At 49.3% G+C, this 19,988-nt stretch overlaps 1 protein-coding gene across 1 annotated transcript in view; it reads left to right on the top strand.

Annotated features, from left to right (window-relative positions):
- Window positions 1-19,988, top strand: part of LOC121550580 (SRC kinase signaling inhibitor 1-like) — a 64,490-nt gene that overhangs the window by 40,591 nt on the left and 3,911 nt on the right. Inside the window, exons 10-19 of the mRNA XM_041862906.2 lie at window positions 4,139-4,314; window positions 4,824-4,954; window positions 5,403-5,550; window positions 6,099-6,417; window positions 6,666-6,942; window positions 7,127-7,275; window positions 10,543-10,689; window positions 12,272-12,361; window positions 12,496-13,557; window positions 15,802-15,933. Of these exons, the coding sequence (XP_041718840.2) occupies window positions 4,139-4,314; window positions 4,824-4,954; window positions 5,403-5,550; window positions 6,099-6,417; window positions 6,666-6,942; window positions 7,127-7,275; window positions 10,543-10,689; window positions 12,272-12,361; window positions 12,496-13,557; window positions 15,802-15,933 (2,631 nt within the window). The remainder of the gene's footprint in view (window positions 1-4,138; window positions 4,315-4,823; window positions 4,955-5,402; window positions 5,551-6,098; window positions 6,418-6,665; window positions 6,943-7,126; window positions 7,276-10,542; window positions 10,690-12,271; window positions 12,362-12,495; window positions 13,558-15,801; window positions 15,934-19,988) is intronic.

Below are 19,988 nucleotides of genomic sequence, written 5' to 3'. Positions count from 1 at the left end.
AGTTAACAGGGCCTCCGCAGTCTGCAGGGCCGTGGGGAGACCGGGCAGAGGAAGGAGGCGGCAGGACTTGGAGAAGCGGTCCACAACGACCAGGATGGTGGTGTTACCTTGGGAAAGGGGAAGATCAGTCAGAAAATAAATACTAAGATGAGACCATGGTCGTTGTGGAACTGGTAATGGTTGTAGCTTACCCGTTGGGAGGTGCCTAGGTGCCTTACTCTGGGCGCACACCGAGCAGGAGGAGACGTATACCCTCACATCCTTAGCCAAGGTAGGCCACCAGTACTTTCCGCTCAAGCAGCGTACTGTACAGCCGATACCTGGGTGACCAGAGGAGGGTGACGTGTGTGCCCAGAAGATCAGACGATCACGGATAAGAGCAGGCACGTACCGCAGCCCAGCTGGACACTGCGGTGGAGATGGATCTGTGCGTAATGCCTGCTCTATATCCGCGTCCATCGCCCATACTACCGGCGCCACAATGCAGGAGGCTGGGAGTATGGGGGTGTTGTCTCTGGGCCTCTCCTCTGTGTCATACAGCCGTGACAGTGCATCTGCCTTCACGTTCTTCGTACCCGGAATGTATGACAGTGTCAAATCAAACCGGGTGAAGAATAGGGCCCACCTGGCTTGGCGAGGATTCAGCCTCCTCGCTGCCTGGATGTACTGGTCCGTCCAGACGAGGAAAGGGTGTCTCGCCCCTTCGAGCCAATGCCTCCACACGGTCAATCTCCCGATCACCAACGTCGTAGTTCTGCTCCGCCAGGCTGAGCTTCTTAGAGAAGAAGGCACAGGGGCGGAGCTTGGGTGGCATACCCGAGCGTTGAGACAGGACAGCTCCTATCCCAACCTTGTACGCATCCACCTCCACTACGAACGGTAGTGATGAATCGGGGTGGGCTAGTACTGGGGCTGAGGTGAACAGACCCCGCAGTCTCCTGAAGGCCAGGTCAGCCTCAGCAGACCAGCGGAGCCGGGATGGGCCACCCTTCAACAGGGATGTAATGGGAGCTGCCACCTTGCCAAAGCCCCGGATAAACCTCCGATAGTAGTTGGCAAAGCCAAGGAAGCGCTGCACCTCCTTAACCGTGGTTGGAGTCGGCCAATTACGCACAGCTGAAATGCGATCTCCATCCATCTCCACACCTGAGGTGGTAATGTGGTATCCAAGGAAGGAGACGGACTGCTGGAAAAACATACACTTTTCTGCCTTAGTATAAAGGTATATACTCCCTGCGGTACCATGGTTACAGGCTGAGGAGAAAAGCTGAGGATGAGTTAGACATGAAAAGAGGAGAGAAGAGAATCGTCCTGTCTATGTGTCTTAACTCTCTGGAGAGAGAGGGGGAAGAGGGGAGTGGAAGTGGTTGCTCTAACACATTAGATCAGTGGGGAAAAGAAATGAAGAAGTGTAGAGGATATGGCGTATGTGATTTAGGGACGGGGCTGTTTAATAGTCTGCCCTGTATGTCTCTTCCTTTAGAGAGACTTTATGAAACATAGCAGTGGACACAGTCAGTGGTCCAGTCCACTTCATGCATTGTTAAGCTCTCTCTAGTGCCCAGATCCATGGCTCATGACTCCTGGGTTTTGTCGTTTTATAGCCTGTGATTTCCTCAACATACTGCAGGTGCTCACAGAGAGGCACAACAGCAGTACCTGCACCAACTCTCTTCTGATTAGGAACTGGGTTTAAGTGGTGGGATATATTGTTTGAGAAAGAATACACTTAGTGTACAAAACATTAAGGACACTTGCTCTTTCCATGACATAGACTGACCAGGTGAATCCAGGTGAAAGCTATGATTCCTTATTGATGTCACCTGTTAAATCCACTTCAATCAGTGTAGATGAAGGGGAGGAGACAGGTTAAAGAAGGATTTTTAAGCCTTGAGACAGTTGAGACATGGATTGTATATGAGTGCCATTCAGAGGGTGAATGGGCAAAACAAAAGATTGAAGTGCCTTTGAACGGAGTATGGTAGTAGGTGCCAGGCGCACCGGTTTGTGTCAAGAACTGCAAGGCTGCTGGGTTTTTTACGCTCAACAGTTTCCAATGTGTATCAAGAATGGTCCACCACCCAAAGGACATCCAGCCAATTTGACACACCTGTGGGAAGCATTGGAGTCAACATGGGCCAGCATTCCTATGGAACGCTTTCGACACCTTGTAGAGTCCATGCCCCAATGAATTGAGGCTGTTCTGAGGGCAAAAGACACAGATGGAGAGGAGTGAAGCGGTAAATGAAAGCCAAACGCAGCACAGTGGGACTAGAGAGTAGTAATAATCTGTAATTTACCTGTGTGTGAGCCCAAGCATGACTCCTAACCTCTGACCCAACCCGTTGCCCATGGAGACGGCCACAGGTCTGAATAATACATGATGCTCATGAATTATGTAGAGCGAGAGAGAGAAAGGAGAGAAAGGAGAGAAAGGGTGAACGTGGTAGAGGTAGCGTAATGCAGAGAAAGAAACAGAAAGACAATGGAGTACACATGTTTTTATTGTGACTGCTGTGACTGGATCAGAATAAATGGGGTTTTAATGTACCGCTTCTATTGGGGCAAATCAGAAGTAATGCTGCAGAGCACGTTGTTCATACTGTTGTTCAGTTTGATTCCCTGGAACATAAAAGCAATCCATTATTAATTTCCCTTGCTAAGCAGGTGCTTTCATCTCAGTAGCACTTGCATTACATACATTATAACAGATTCCATTCATAGTTCTGGATGTGTATTGAAATTTGATTGAGTGCTTTGCTCAAGGACACAGAAGCAGTAGGATTTAGATGTCCTACCAGTGCAATTCTCTAACCGGCAACACTGCTGTTTTCTGCCTGTGTGTTTTTTCTGAGTGAGACACCCACACGCATGCACGTGCACACACAAAAACACACACACACACACAGCACCGTGCTGGGTTCCATCATCAGCTAATCACATTCTGTTAGCAGGGGAGACAGGTTGGCTCAGACAGTACCGCTGGCGCATCAGAATGCCCGCAAAGCTCTCAAGGACAGAGCAATCTGTGTTAACATAAACACACACACTCTCTCTCTCACACACACACACATACATACACACAGAGAGAGAGAGAGACACACCGTGGAGGTACAAACTCAGGGCAGGGCAGGGCATCCTCATGCACACATCAGCCCATTACTAGACAGACAAGGCCAAAAAAGAACACACCATATGCAGTCTAGGTCAGGGCAGTACTGTATACAGACAGACACACACCAGTGTTTCCCATGTATTAATTTAGCAGCAACTTTAATAATTGACTTATATCTTTTTGAATAATATAATATTTTTGAACTAGAAATCTCCCCCCAAAAAAATAGGAGTCGTTTTTGCATGGCTGGATTATAGACTGGACACGCAGGGCACATGCCCACGGGCCCCGATTGGGGTCCCATTGATTTGGTTGTAATGTTTGAGCATAAGAACACTGAATCAGTCATGGTAAAATGCGTAGAATTGCAGGAAATTAGCTTTCACACTGCAAAATGTTCTGTCAGCTCCATTGAAAAATGTATAGAATTGCAGGAAAGTTTTTGATCCAGAAAAAAACGTTCTTATTGCTAATAGCACAACTGCCTGATAATATGGTATGCTAATAGCACAACTGACCCCCCCACTCCCCTCCTTCCTTGACCCTTGCCACCACAGCAACAAAAAACATCTAGGGGAAACACTGCACAAACTCACACGTTCGAGTCGTTAATCATTGACGGCTATCCTGAAAATCCTGTGTCTGAGATAGCAGTCATTTTTTCCCAGGATGTTGTCACTGTGATTAATTTGTTATCTTGACCTCTACAAGCTACTTACTGCTCTGGGCAGGACCACCTTAGGTGTGTGATACCAAATTCTGAGGGAGGCCTATTGTATTGCAGCAGATTAATGTCTACCATTAATGATGACCTGTATAACCTCTGTATGACCTCAGACACCTGTAACCTCTATTCATTCATATCATTCAGACCACTGTTGGCTACACAATATAATCTTGTCTAACCATTCAGTATTGTCTGTCTGTGTGTGTGTTTGTGTGTGTGTGTTTGTGTGTGTGTCTGTGTGTGTGTGTGTGCGTGTGTGTGTGCGTGTGCTTGTGTGCGTGTGTGTGTGTCTGCAGCTCCAGAACCAGGATAGTGTGAAGACGCTGCTGAAAAGAACGGAGAAGGAGCTGAACGTGCGTGTGAGTGACGCTCTGAGGAAACAGGAGGACCCTCTGCAGAGACAGCGCCTCCTGGTGGAAGAGGAGAGACTCAAGTACCTCAACGAGGAGGAGCTTATCATCCAGCAACTCCAGTCAGTACTCACCTGAACATGGAATAATTAATTAAGATTAGTTTATTGAATGACTGGTAAACTGATTGATTGATTAACTGATTTACTGACTGACAAAATCTATTCACATGACTAAAAAAGAAAGAATTAACATCATTAAGATAATTGAGGTTCTAAAGAGGTCCTATGATTAATATGGTCATTTTATTTCATTTAATTATTCATACCATTTTGATTGGCCGTATGGCTTCAGGCTGATTTATTTGACATCATTAAGTTGGGTTTTCATTAGTAGTTTTGCTTCGTCAGCTTGTGTTTGTGTGTGTGTGTGTGTTCCACGTTCATGTGTACGTGTGTGTGTCCAGACTGTGTGTATGTCTCTCCATCGCCCTTGTGGTTCTCTCACCTCCTCACACACCACAGTTGTATGGTCATTCACAGTAGAACATTACAGTCTTCATAACATTAACGTTTTCATGTTAACTGTGAAGGTCTTAGGTTAACACGTCTCTCCTGTGTTGTCTGTCCAGTGATCTGGAGAAGTCAGTGGAGGATATCCAGAAGGATTCGGCTGTCAATCACAAGCTGGTGACGGTTCAGGAGCTGGAGGAGAAGGCCTCGCTGCTGAGGAAACTAGGAGAGACACTCACAGAGCTCAAGAGTGAGTCACTCACAGATTCAGTCTGATACACTGATCACTCACAGACACATTGACAGGGTCTGATCACAGGAATCTGCTGAGGGGAGAACGGCTCATAATAATGGCTGGAACGGAGTAAATAGAATGACATCAAACACATGGAAACCATGGAAACCATGTGTTTGATGTATTTGATACCATTCCACTAATTCCGCTCCAGCCATTACCACGCGCCCGTTCTCCCCAATTAAATGTGCCACCAACCTCCTGTGGGTCTGATACACTGATCACTCACAGACACACTGTAGGCACTGACTTGCTGTCAATCACTCTCAGATAGTCAATCACAGACACACATCAGTCTCAAACATCCAGATATCACAATCACCACTCTCAGAAATCAGACTCCCATTGTGACTCCTGAGATGATAATATGTAGCGTCGCCTCTCTCTCCCTGTCCCCCTCCAGACCAGTTCCCCAGTCTGCAGAGTAAGATGCGGGTGGTGTTGAGGGTGGAGGTGGAGGCCGTCAAGTTCCTGAAGGAGGAGCCACACAGACTGGACGCCCTGCTGAAACGCTGCAAGAGCGTCACTGACACACTGACCACCATGCGCAGGTACGACCCAACACACTGACCACTATGCTCAGGTACGACCCAACACACTGACCACCATGCGCAGGTACGACCCAACACACTGACCACCATGTGCAGGTACGACCCAACACACTCACCACCATGTGCAGGTACGACCCAACACACTGACCACTATGCGCAGGTACGACCCAGCACACTGACCACCATGCGCAGGTACGACCCAACACACTGACCACTATGCGCAGGTACGACCCAACACACTGACCACCATGCGCAGGTACGACCCAACACACTGACCACCATGCGCAGGTACGACCCAACACACTGACCACCATGCGCAGGTACGACCCAACACACTGACCAGTGACCACCATGTGCAGGTAGGCTACGGCCCGCCACACACTGACCATCATTGATACATCAACACTGATCCAACATCACAGGTAATTGAACGAAGTGTAACTCAGAGCCTGCATTGTCTAGCCACAGCACAACAGCACTGAACACATAATGGCCGATATACAGACTTTACTGGCATCGCCTGACATTGGCTGTGTTTGTGTGGTCAGGCAAGTGAACGAGGGCGTATGGAAGAAGCAGGAGGACTTCCCCAGGCACAGCAGTGAGGACTTCCGTAAGAGTTCTGACTTTGACATGCCCACCAGCCCCCCTCTCAACCTAAGTGACCTGAGGGGCGGCAGCAGCCTGTCAAACTGGAGCCCCCATTCCAGCCACAGTCATAGTCACAGTCACGGCCATGGGCACAGCAACCCCTCCTCTGGCCCCCACAGGGACAACCACCCCCCTGTGCCTCACAAGGGTCGGGCCCTGGAAGAGCTGGCCAACCGCGCTGCTGCTGATAAGGCTGTGTCTGTGGAGGTTCGACTGGTAAGGAACCCTTCTGTTACTCCATTCTAGTCTGTAGTTTTCCGAGTGTGGCATTGGTATGATGATACAGTATATATGGGAGTTGGAGGTGAGTGTGAGTAGGCATGAGTGAGTCTACAAGTGTGGATGTCTGCACATGTGCATGAGTGAGTGTGTGTGTCTGTGTGTGTGTCTGTGTGTGTGTGTGTCTGCGTGCATATACAGTATCCCTCACTGTGATATCTCTCTCTATGGTTCCCCCTTCCCAGGCAGCAGAGCGGGACTGGGAGGAGAAGCGGGCCAGTCTGACCCAGTACAGTGCTCAAGACATCAACCGTCTGCTGGAGGAGACCCAGGCTGAACTGATGAAGGCCATCCCAGACCTGGACTTTGCTGCCAAGCAGATCAACAAGCCCTCCTCCAACACGCCCTCCCAATCTCAGACCCCCCAGAGCGGGGGAGGGACCCCAGAGCACCGCCCTACCAAGCCCCAGCATGCTACACACAAGCTCTCGGGGAAGGAGCCTGGCTCCAGACGTGGCTCTGGTAAGGATACATCAGACCTCCCCTTACCCAACAGAGGTAACAGTAGAGCATTGGGGGTTTTGATGTACTGATGGGCAGCAGTGTTTTGTCACATACTCAGCTCATGAATGTGTTAGTGATGGCTGTGAATGTACTTTGTCCTGTTCTCTAACGGGTGCCCATGGTACTGCCCTCCCTGCCACAGATGTAGAGCAGCTGACGGTGACTCGGTATCGCACAGAGAAGCCCTCGAAGTCGCCCCCTCCCCCGCCACCTCGACGCAGCTTCCCATCATCCCCGTCTGGCCTGACAACCCGCAGCGGAGAGACCCTTATCCCCGGCAAGAGCCTGAAGGTGACAGAGCATGAGGCATGGATGTACAGTGGCTTGTCTTACAACCTGGAATTAAAATGGATTTTTGGGGGGTTTGTATCATTTGATTTACACAACATGCCTACCACATTGAAGATGCCAAATATTTTTTATTGTGAAACAAACAAGAAATAAGACAACAAAACAGAAAACTTGAGCGTGCATAACTATTCACCCCCCCAAAGTCAATACTTTATAGAGCCACCCTTTGCAGCAATTAGAGCTGCAAGTATCTTGGAGAATGTCTCTATAAGCTTGGCACATCTAGCCACTGGGATTTTTGCCCATACTTCAAAGCAAAACTGCTCCAGCTCCTTCAAGTTGGATGGGTTCCGCTGGTGTACAGCAATCTTTAAGTCATACCACAGATTCTCAATTGGATTGAGGTCTGGGCTTTGACTATGCCATTCCAAGACATTTAAATGTTTCCCCTTAAACCACTCAAGTGTTGCTTTAGCAGTATGCTTAGGGTCATTGTCCTGCTGGAAGGTAAACCTCCATCCCAGTCTCAAATCTCTGGAAGACTGAAACAGGTTTCCCTCAAGAATTTCCCTGTATTTAGCGTCATCATTCAATTTTGACCAGTTTCCCAGTCCCTGCCGATGAAAAACATCCCCACAGCATGATGCTGCCACCACCATGCTTCACTGTGGAGATGGTGTTCTCAGGGTGATGAGAGGTGTTGGGTTTGCGCCAGACATAGCGTTTTCCTTGATGGCCAAAAAGCTCAATTTTAGTCTCATCTGACCAGAGTACCTTCTTCCTTATGTTTGGGGAGTCTCCCACATGCCTTTTGCTTATTTTTTTCTTAAAGCATTTGCTTTTTTCTGGCCACTCCGTAAAGCCCAGCTCTGTGGAGTGTACGGCTTAAAGTGGTCCTATGGACAGATACTCCAATCTCTGCTGTTTTCTTTGGTCTCTTTGTTGCCTCTCTGAATAATGCCCTCCTTGCCTGGTCCGTGAGTTTTAGTGGGCGGCCCTCTCTTGGCAGATTTGTTGTGGTGCCATATTCTTTCCATTTTTTAATACTGCATTTAATGGTGCTCCGTGGGATGTTCAAAGTTTCTGATATTTTTTATAACCCAACCCTGATCTGTACTTCTCCACAATTTTGTACCTGACCTGTTTGGAGAGCTCCTTGGTCTTCACGGTGCCGCTTGCTTGGTGGTGCCTCTTGCTTAGTGGTGTTGCAGACTCTGGGGCCTTTCAGAACAGGTGTATATACAGTGGGGAGAACAAGTATTTGATACATTGCCGATTTTGCAAGTTTTCCTACTTACAAAGCATGTAGAGGTCTGTAATTTTTATCATAGGTACACTTCAACTGTGAGAGACGGAATCTAAAACAAAAATCCAGAAAATCACATTGTATGATTTTTAAGTAATTAATTTGCATTTTATTGCATGACATAAGTATTTGATACATCAGAAAAGCAGTACTTAATATTTGGTACAGAAACCTTTTTTGCAATTACAGAGATCATATGTTTCCTGTAGGTCTTGACTAGGTTTGCACACACTGCAGCAGGGATTTTGGCCCACTCCTCCATACAGACTTTCTCCAGATCCTTCAGGTTTCGGGGCTGTCGCTGGGCAATATGGACTTTCAGCTCCCTCCAAAGATTTTCTATTGGGTTCAGGTCTGGAGACTGGCTAGGCCACTCCAGGACCTTGAGATGCTTCTTACGGAGCCACTCCTTAGTTGCCCTGGCTGTGTGTTTCAGGTTGTTGTCATGCTGGAAGACCCAGCCACGACCCATCTTCAATGCTCTTACTGAGGGAAGGAGGTTGTTGGCCAAGATCTCACGATACATGGCCCCATCCATCCTCCCCTCAATACGGTGCAGTCGTCCTGTCCCCTTTGCAGAAAAGCATCCCCAAAGAATGATGTTTCCACCTCCATGCTTCACGGTTGGGATGGTGTTCTTGGGGTTGTACTCATCCTTCTTCTTCCTCCAAACATGGCGAGTGGAGTTTAGACCAAAAAGCTCTATTTTTGTCTCATCAGACCACATGACCTTCTCCCATTCCTCCTCTGGATCATCCAGATGGTCATTGGCAAACTTCAGATGGGCCTGGACATGCGCTGGCTTGAGCAGGGGGACCTTGCGTGCGCTGCAGGATTTTAATCCATGACGGCCTAGTGTGTTACTAATGGTTTTCTTTGAGACTGTGGTCCCAGCTCTCTTCAGGTCATTGACCAGGTCCTGCCGTGTAGTTCTGGGCTGATCCCTCACCTTCCTCATGATCATTGATGCCCCACAAGGTGAGATCTTGCATGGAGCCCCAGACCGAGGGTGATTGACCGTCATCTTGAACTTCTTCCATTTTCTAATAATTGCGCCAACAGTTGTTGCCTTCTCACCAAGCTGCTTGCCTATTGTCCTGTAGCCCATCCCAGCCTTGTGCAGGTCTACAATTATCCCTGATGTCCTTACACAGCTCTCTGGTCTTGGCCATTGTGGAGAGGTTGGAGTCTGTTTGATTGAGTGTGTGGACAGGTGTATTTTATAAAGGTAACGAGTTCAAACAGGTGCAGTAAATACAGGTAATGAGTGGAGAACAGGAGGGCTTCTTAAAGAAAAACTAACAGGTCTGTGAGAGCCGGAATTCTTACTGGTTGGTAGGTGATCAAATACTTATGTCATGCAATAAAATGAAAATTAATTACTTAAAAATCATACAATGTGATTTTCTGGATTTTTGTTTTAGATTCCGTCTCTCACAGTTGAAGTGTACCTATGATAAAAATTACAGACCTCTACATGCTTTGTAAGTAGGAAAACCTGCAAAATCGGCAGTGTATCAAATACTTGTTCTCCCCACTGTATACTGAGATCATGTGACACTTAGATTGCACACAGGTGGACTTTATTTAACTAATTATGTGACTTCTGAAGGTAATTGGTTGCACCAGATCTTATTTAGGGGCTTCATAGCAAAAGGGGTGAATACATATGCACGCATCACTTTTCCGTTATTTATTTTTTAGAATCTTTTGAAACAAGTTATTTTTTTCATTTCACTTCACCAATTTGGTGTATGTCCATTACATGAAATCCAAATAAAAATCCATTTAAATTACAGGTTGTAATGCAACAAAATAGGAAAAATACCAAGGGGGATGAATACTTTTGCAAGGCACTGTATATTCACACAAACACACACACGCACACACACATACAAACACACACACACACACAAACCTCCTGCCTAGTTTCTGATCTCCTCTATGTATGTGTGGGAAAGTCGGAGACAGAGGAGGCAGAAGCACAGAAGCACCATGTGAAGCTACGACGGACAGTGTCTGAAAACCCCCGTCCTGCGTCCACCCCTCCCACTATCGCCTCTGGAGACAAGGAGGGAGAGGAGGACAAGATCGCTGCTGAACTGGAGGTACTGGTATACCAGCTTCATAAATAGTGTATTAATAGTGTTAGCAGAGTTTATATAGTATTAGTATAAGTGGTCCCTGAAGGATTTTAGGTAAGGGTGCAGGGAATGGGTAATGTTACTGAAAAATGACACTTCCTCCGCTTCCCTAATTTTCCCTTGAGCTTGTAGCTACACATGCCCATACACACACACACACACATACACACACACACACACACACACACACACATACACACACACACACACACACACACACACACACACACACACACACACACACACACACACACACACACACACACACACACACACACACACACACACACAGTGATACACCCTCACGACCGTTGTAGGCCTCATTAGCTGGCTGCTTGGTGTGTTAGAGTGGATGGTCACGCCAAAGCAGCAGGTGCCATATGTCCTCCACACCCCAGGCCTCCTCACTGGGACAGAGAGCTCCAGTCACTGTGGGCCCAGATTACTGCAGATCACACAGCTTAGTCACACACACACACACACACACACACACACACACACACACACACACAGCGTGTCACCCAGAGCTCACAGACAACCCAGCCTGGCCACATGGACAAAATGGAGCCTTGGGTTGTGTGTTTGTCTTTCTGTTGCCCTGCTGGCCACAGTGAAACAATAAATGGGACAGATATATATATATTTTTTACTGTAATTTTAGATAGACCAGTTATGATCACTTATGTTGATATTATGGATGACTTATCCTAATTTAACCATTATTTGCATTATTTCAACTACCACCCTCCCCTCCCTCCTACCCTTCCCCTGGCCAGCTGTTTCAGAGAGCCCCCCTCGGGCTCAGCCACCCCCCTCCCCTGTCCCCGCCCAGTGCCCCACGCAGCAGGACCAGCGTGCCTCCCTCCAGCCTCGACCTATGGCCCCCAGGGGCACAGTGCACCAAGGTAACGCCCTCCCTGACCTCGCGAGGGCTTGTGTGGACTGCTGCTTCCTGAGACTGCCCTCAACTTCCTCCTTGTCCTCCTCGAACTAACACTTCCACCCCTCTACCCCCTCCCTCAAACACACACTCCCATGTTCCATCCCTGATCTCTACCCCCCTCCCAGAGTACACAGTCCCATCCTCACCTTTGTCTCTACCTGCAGAGTGCTCTCCACAGGTTTTCCTGTCACACACAGCAGCTGCTCACCAGCACACAGACTGTACACTGACCCTATTCTGCTTGGTGTTGTAGGGAAAGTAAAGGAGGTTGTACTATTGTTTTAAATGCAGCCCCTTGGTCCAGCACTCCCCCTGTTCTACACTACCAGAACACACCCCTAAACACACTGTCTCCAGACAACACCATCTCTACAGGTGCCCTCCCCTCACACATCCTGTACCAACACACACTCACGAACTGATGGAGTGATCACTCACAGATACACACAAACACTCCTGTGACTAGTGACTCTCTGTGTTGATTGCAGTGCTCTGAAGTGCATGGATGTGTGTTTGCGTGTGGGTGTGTGTGAGAGCGTGTAAGTGTGTGTGAGTGCGTGTGTGTGTGTGAACAGTTGTGAAACTCTACACTGTGTCTACCAGCTGTCTAGAGCATCGTTGGACTGCTCTGGCCTACAGTGGAAGCAGGGCAGCTCAGAATGCACTTCCAGCATACTGGCATCACCCTCACAGGTTAGTGCCCTAATAAGAACTATTTTATAACCACTCAATTACCATTACACTGTTTAGAAAATAATCATATTTTATCTTAATTAATGTATGTTGGAATATTACTTCTATTCACCCATTTTGTTTTACATGCACAGAGCATGGCCTTTCCTGGTCCGTCCTTCTCTCCAGTCCCCCGGATTGTGTTGACAGAGTGCGTGTCAGTTCCACTCTCTCCCTCAGAAGGCTTTGTCAGAGACTTGACACAGGACCATCAGACAGTCCCCCAGATCCAGGTCTCTAAAGGGAAGGATCCTGTCAGCCAGGCCCAGAGGAAGCCCTCTCGGCGGGGGAAGCTGAGAATCCAGGAGTCCTTTGAGAAGGAGGAAGAGAGGGAGGAGAGAGAGGAGCTGTCCTTGGTGCTGACTGAGCTGGAGGTGAGGGTGATGTCACCCTCGGAGGCCCAGGAGCTCAGCAGGACCATGGGAGAGGCTTTACAGACACTCACCATCCCACCTCAGCCTTCAGAGAGAACCACTGAAGCCTGTCTGTGTGGGGCTCCACTACTGGTACTCTTCAGGGAGACTGTGACGGTCAGAGAGGCCTACAGGCAGCTGCAGTTACTGCTGGGCAGGGTGGAGGACACAGGGTCATCCAAGGCGGTCCCCAAGCCCAGAGCAGGACCTTCTCACAGCAGCCTGAGCAGCAGCCCCAGTCTCCTGGGTTCCAGGATCACTCTCTCCCCTGAGCAGCAGGACTCTCTGAGAGAGGCTCTGAGGAGAGGGGTGGAAACAGGTGACAGGAACCTGACACTACCTCACAGCAGTGGAAGAGAGCGCATTCTAGCCACCCTTCCGGAGCCCAGTCAGGACTCTGCAGAAGTAGCAGTGAAACCCAATGTGTCTGCAGGTTTTGAGGAGAGCCAGGCCAGGGAAGGACAGGGACAGAACCCTTGGAAGCGGGGACAGGACATCAGGAGCAGCACCTACAGGAGGCTGGACAGCCTGGAGGAGACCATCCGCGAGCTGGAGCACACCCTGCTGGAGCTCAGTGGCCATCCCACCACAGTTCACCTCTCCCCCCCCACACTCCCCACTGACACCGCCCTGTCAGAGGCTCCAGACCCAGCCCAGACGCCTGGCACCAGCACCCCAGAGACCAAGAAGCCCCCAGTCCCACCCAAGCCCAAACCCTCCTTCACTCCTGCCATGATGACCAAGGTCTATAACATGCACCCCTGCATAGACTCTGCTCTTTGGAGGGCATGCACTCACTTCTCTCTATCCTCTTCTCTCTTTTTGGCTTTAAGTGTTCGTGTTGCAGTTTCTGCTGAAGCGTTATATTGTCTTCCTCCAATTCACTCCTACCTGACTGCACATAACGTACCAACCTCACATGGAGTTATACCTCACACCTCCATTGAACCTCTCTACCTGCCAATTCCCACATAGAAGTAATCTGTTGTCTGCTCCCTGTGAAAACTGGTAGATTTTGGCAGTCCAAACAGAATGCTTTAAATGCTGAAGGCTTTAAATCTTTAATCAGTTCAACTCAAAGGGGCCCGCAACAGATGCTCTCCTTCTCTGTACTGTGATTAGTAATGGGGCTACTGCCCTCTTGGAGAGGGGCTGTTAATTGTCTTTTTATTGTTCTACTGTTTCGACTCTGTAAACCAGGGCAAGTCCAATCTCTGCTGCAATAAACTGTCATTTCTCTTTCGCTCCCCTCTTTATTTCCCCCCTCTCTTCACGTCTTTGTCTTGTCTTCTCATTGTACTTTGCTGCTTCTCTCGTCTCTGTAATCAATGACCAGTTACCTGCATCATCAACAATTACAGCTTTACCTTGAACAGTCTTTAGGCTTATCGACAAACTAAATGTTGAGACTGGTTTCCAAATTGGTCTGAAACTGAATACAGACACAAACTGTTGTTTTCATTATCCCATTGTAATTCATTAGCATAGGGCAGACCAGACCTCAGAGGGCTCGTTGCATGCTGGGAGTCTGAGTTTGTCACGTCACCTTTAGGTCAAGATACTTTGTAAAGCTCCCAAAATGAATAATGATGATAGATAGAGAGATAGAGACGGACAGGTGAAGAGGTAGAGTGTAGCACGGACCACCATGTTGTCTCTGTGTGTAGATAAACTCTCACCCACTCCAACTCCATCCATGAGTGCCAAGCTGCAGTAGGGCTGGCTGTCAGGGACCATTTCTTCTCCTTGCCATTCAACTGGAGAAACAGGTCCCATGGGCTTGGCATGGGCTTGGCATGGGCTTGGCATGGGGTTGGTGTGGAGTTGCAAAGTTTTCACGCCTTCTTGCATCACCCTCAGTACTCTAACCACCACTGCCTTTAACTGGGTCTCATTAGGCCAATCAGATCCTTCATCCAGGTTCCCTACTTTACCCCTGAATGACTCATATTAGCATACCATACTGGGCACTCTGTCTCCTGTAATCATATGCACTGCCTTTCCTCTTAGCTAATGTGCATGTGTGGAGGGGGTTGGGGAGTAGATAGGATGTGCGTGCGTGTGTTGGTGAGTGAGTGCGTATTTTCTTTTTGCATATTAGAGGTAGAGAAAATGATTGAGCCGACGACATCATATGATGGAGCCCCTGGTGCAGCCACGCTACGCAACACCACTTTGAATTGTACATTTCCATATTCTCCTGTTTGTCAGATCTTCTGTAGCGCTGCAGCCTGTGTGTAGTGATATAGTGATATAGTGATATAGTAAAAGTCAGTGGGGTGGATGATAGGGAGTTATATCAGCGAGAATATAGTGTACACCCTGATCTTAGGGCTTTCAGCAGCCTGCGGGCTTACTGGGTGAGCGCTTCTATTGAGTTGGTATATGTCTGATTACAAGGAATTAAATGTCAATCTGTTAGTGTTCTGTGACACTCATACTCCCATCTCTCCCCATCTCTCCCCATTTCTCCCCTTCTCTCCCCTTCTCACCCCTTCTCTCACCTTCTCTCCCCTTCTCTCCCCTTCTCTCCCCTTCTCTCCCCTTCTTTCCCCTTCTCTCCCCTTCCCTCCCCTTCTCTCCCCATCTCTCCCCTTCTCTCCCCATCTCTCCCCTTCCCTCCCCTTCTCTCCCCTTCTCTCCCCATCTCTCCCCTTCTCTCCCCATCTCTCCCCTTCTCTCCCCTTCCCTCCCCTTCTCTCCCCTTCTCTCCCCATCTCTCCCCTTCTCTCCCCATCTCTCCCCTTCTCTCCCCCTCTCTCCCCTTCACTCCCCTTCTCTCCCCATCTCTCCCCTTCTCTCCCCATCTCTCCCCTTCTCTCCCCTTCTCTCCCCTTCCCTCCCCTTCTCTCCCCTTCTCTCCCCATCTCTCCCCTTCTCTCCCCATCTCTCCCCTTCACTCCCCTTCTCTCCCTATCTCTCCTATTCCTCTTCTCTTGTCTATTCCCCCATGCCCTCCTCTCCTTCTCTCCTTCTCTCCTTCTCCAGGGAGGGAACAGCTCTTCAGCTGTGGGTAAAGTCCACTCTTCGGCTGCTTCCAGACTGAAGCACCTGCAGCAGAGCAGCACAGAGAAGACCAAAACTGGCAAGAGGGAGGACTTCCTCAAGGGCCAGCAGCAGGTACTGTATTCTAGTCAGACTGATCATCCCCCTACCTAACCGACCCCATACCCTACCTTCTGGTCACACTCCCACTGAGACGATACCCCTGCACAAGGTAGCTTATTCCACTGTTGTATTGGAGGTGAACTTACATATCTTGGAGCGACTTCTTAATCCATAGACCGTCTATGGATTAGCCAGAGCTAACACTACTACTAGGGTCCTGTTTGGAAAAGGGGATATAGCTAGTGTACAGAATAGATAGTGTAGTGCACTAGGGACCAGAAGGTTTTGGCGCATGTTGGGTTATAAGTTAGAGATGCAAGGTGGCCCAGGGGAGACAGGGAAATGGAACTGTTCAGACGTGTCAGAACAAAGTCAAGCTGAGAGAGAACTTTCTTCTCTAGTGCTGTCAGGAGTCATGTCAATGAAGTAAGCTTTAATGTCAATGCTATTTGAAAAATACAGGAGCACTGAAGTGCACCTAAACCCCCTCTCCGCGCTAAAAATACTTTGATAGGGAATTCAGAGAAGGAGCCATTCGTGTGGATCAAGAGCGAGAGGGGGATGAGAGTGTGAAAGAGAGAGAGAGAGAGAGAGAGAGAGAGAGAGAGAGAGAGAGAGAGAGAGAGAGAGAGAGAGGGAGAGAGAAGCCAATAAAGCCCATTGAATTGAATTGAGAGAGAGAAGCCAATAAAGCCCTTTGAATTGAGAGAGAGAGAGAGAGAGAGAGAGAGAGAGAGAGAGAGAGAGAGAGAGAGAGAGAGAGAGAGAGAGAGAGAGAGAGAGAGAGAGATATGTAGGGAGAGACAAAGAGAGATCCATGTATATATAATATATATATTGTGATGTCACGAGAGGCTGTGTCCTGGAGGGACGTTACATCCCCCTGAGATGGCTGCAAACCCAGACAGCTATGGCTCCATCTGCTGGTATGGTCGGGAACTCCACCCCTCTATGGCCAATCTTCCCACGCAGCTGAAACAAATGAGGAGCTGATGAGCTGAAGGTTTGGGAAGGGAAGAGACACTGAGGGAGTGTGTGGGGGGTGAAGAGACACAGTCTCCAACCTGGGCTCTCTGGAGGACAAGAGTGCTGCACGTCCACTTCCATGAGGAATATAAGGATTTGGAGATACTTACCTTTGGGAAATACTCACCTTTGGATATATGCACCTGTGGAAATACGTGAGAGACATTTGGAAGGACTTTTTGCTGGGTTGGCCACTAGCTGCAACGTGGACTACAGTAAGGCTGGGGAAAAGTTATCTGAGCGAGTGAGAATTATGATTTTGGATGTGGAAGAGACATCCCTGAACTGTTAACCCTTAAAGAGCCACAAGAGAACAGAATTTTGTTATATTTTCGTTAATTTCCCAAGACCTATAATAAAATCCTTGTTTTGTTTGAACCTTGTCTCCTTGCACTACTTGAGCAACCCCGCTGAAAGCTGTGTAGCCTCTCGTGACGTCACAGGTGGTGGTGAATACGGGCACGCTCAAGCGTTAATAGTGCATGTCAGAGGAGGATACCGAAGGTTTGATCACCCAGTTTTCCAAGTTGGCCGTAGGCTCCCCGCCGACTGAAATGGAGGACATATTGAAAGCCCTTGTTGCTGGCCAGCAAGCCCAGATGCAAGCAAACGTGGCTCTCTTGGAGGAGCAAAAGAAAGCCAACCTTCTGAAGGCAGAGGAATTGCAGTTGCAGAGACAGAGGGTGGTCCAAAATACCCGCCCAATAAAGGCAAGTGACTTTATATCTAAGATGGGAGCTACCGATGACATTGAGGCATACCTGCATGCATTTGAGGCCACGGCCACTAGGGAAGCCTGGCCCAAGCAACAGTGGGTTGGTCTGTTAGCCCCCCTTTCTAACCGGGGAATCGCTGAATGCTGTCCGGGACCTGGGGCCTGACCAGGTTACTGACTATGATGCCCTGAAGTCTGAGATCCTCAGCAGATATGGACTCACAAAGTTTGGTATGGCCCAGCGCTTTCACAGCTGGACCTTCCAACCAGACCAACCTCCTCGGGCGCAGATGCATGAACTTGTCCGAATCGCAAGGAAATGGCTGGATCCGCAGAGGAATACAGCAGCGGCGGTGGTGGAGGCCGTTGTGGTGGATCGTTACCTACGCGCCCTGCCTTATGAGGCAAAACGGTTCATCAGTCAACAGGCCTTGACCACGGCTGATCTGACCGTGGAAGCTGTGGAAAAGTACCAGGCCACAGCGGAGATGCTGAATGCTTCCCGAAAAGACCCCAGGAGGGCGGCCCCACCACAAATGGGAAGAACCCGTCCAAAGGACCCCAAGGTCTCGAACCCAGCCACGTCAGGACTTATCCCGGCTCCAGGGGGAGCCAGAAACCAGGCGGGTCCAAGAAGAGTACACCAGGAGGGGGGAAACTCGACAGTGTTACCGGTGTGGGGAGATGGGACATATCTCCTGGCAGTGTGGGAAACCAGCCGATGAACCTATGCCCACTGCGGAGTCCTCCAGCTCAGCACCCACACACCGTTTTGCCTCGCTCTTGGGAGTCGTAGATGGCGGCCCAGATCGACCCCCCACCTGCCCGGTAACTGTGAATCACCATGATGTGGAGGCCTTACTGGATTCTGGTAGCCGGGCCACCCTGGTGCGTAAGGATTTGGTGGGCCCAACGTGTCTGACCCCGGGAAAGTCCTCCCAGTTTCCTGTGTCCATGGGGACACCAGAGAATACCCCATTACTGAACTTACAATGACCAGCACACGGGGAACCATACACACGACGGCGGGGGTGGTTGATTCCCTCCCCGTCCCTGTCCTAATTGGACGAGACTGCCCAGCCTTTTACCCACTCTGGAGAGAGTCTCAGGAGAGGATAACCCGAGTACCTCGGAAACGGAGAGGCAAGACTCATCCTGGGAAGGCTCCGGTGCAATCCTCCGAGTTACTCACTCCCGCCCGGGCTCTGATAGGGATGGCAGGTGCCCAGACCGACACAGAGACGGAGCTACAGAATCTGGACAAAGAACTGTCTGGTCTGAAGGGGACCGCTGAGAGGTATCGTTTGTTAAAGCAACAGTTAGACATGAAGACAGAAGAGTTAGATATCCTCCAGGCTAAACTCCAACAGAGCTCCTTCCATAAGCAACAGGAGGAGCTGGAGAGGCTGCGCAGGACCATCGAGGAGTGTGAGGAGACCCTGCGCAGTAGTAAGGAGGTCCAGAAGAAGGCAGAGGAGAAGTACAAGGTGTTGGAGAACAAGATGAAGAATGCGGAGGCAGAGAGAGAGAAGGAACTGAAAGCTGCTCAACAGAAGCTAAACTCTGCTAAAACCAAGGCTGATGCGTTCAGTAAGAAACTCAAGGAGAGACAACAGGAGGCTGAGTCCCTGGTCCTAGAGGTGGAGGAGTTGAAGAGAGAGCAGGCTGGCAAGCACCACGGCAATGCGGACGCCCTCTCCCGGCGTGATGCCTTCTTCGCTGCCTTTACCCCGACGAGGACGTCGGTCCCGAGGAGGGGGGATGTGTGATGTCACGAGAGGCTGTGTCCTGGAGGGACGTTACATCCCCCTGAGATGGCTGCAAACCCAGACAGCTATGGCTCCATCTGCTGGTATGGTCGGGAACTCCACCCCTCTATGGCCAATCTTCCCACGCAGCTGAAACAAATGAGGAGCTGATGAGCTGAAGGTTTGGGAAGGGAAGAGACACTGAGGGAGTGTGTGGGGGTGAAGAGACACAGTCTCCAACCTGGGCTCTCTGGAGGACAAGAGTGCTGCACGTCCACTTCCATGAGGAATATAAGGATTTGGAGATACTTACCTTTGGGAAATACTCACCTTTGGATATATGCACCTGTGGAAATACGTGAGAGACATTTGGAAGGACTTTTTGCTGGGTTGGCCACTAGCTGCAACGTGGACTACAGTAAGGCTGGGGAAAAGTTATCTGAGCGAGTGAGAATTATGATTTTGGATGTGGAAGAGACATCCCTGAACTGTTAACCCTTAAAGAGCCACAAGAGAACAGAATTTTGTTATATTTTCGTTAATTTCCCAAGACCTATAATAAAATCCTTGTTTTGTTT

Source organism: Coregonus clupeaformis, chromosome 35, assembly GCF_020615455.1.
Source record: "Coregonus clupeaformis isolate EN_2021a chromosome 35, ASM2061545v1, whole genome shotgun sequence".
Classification (NCBI taxonomy): domain Eukaryota; kingdom Metazoa; phylum Chordata; class Actinopteri; order Salmoniformes; family Salmonidae; genus Coregonus; species Coregonus clupeaformis.
The sequence above is the reverse complement of the archived record's forward strand: the minus strand, read 5'-3'. Positions and strand labels throughout refer to the sequence as shown.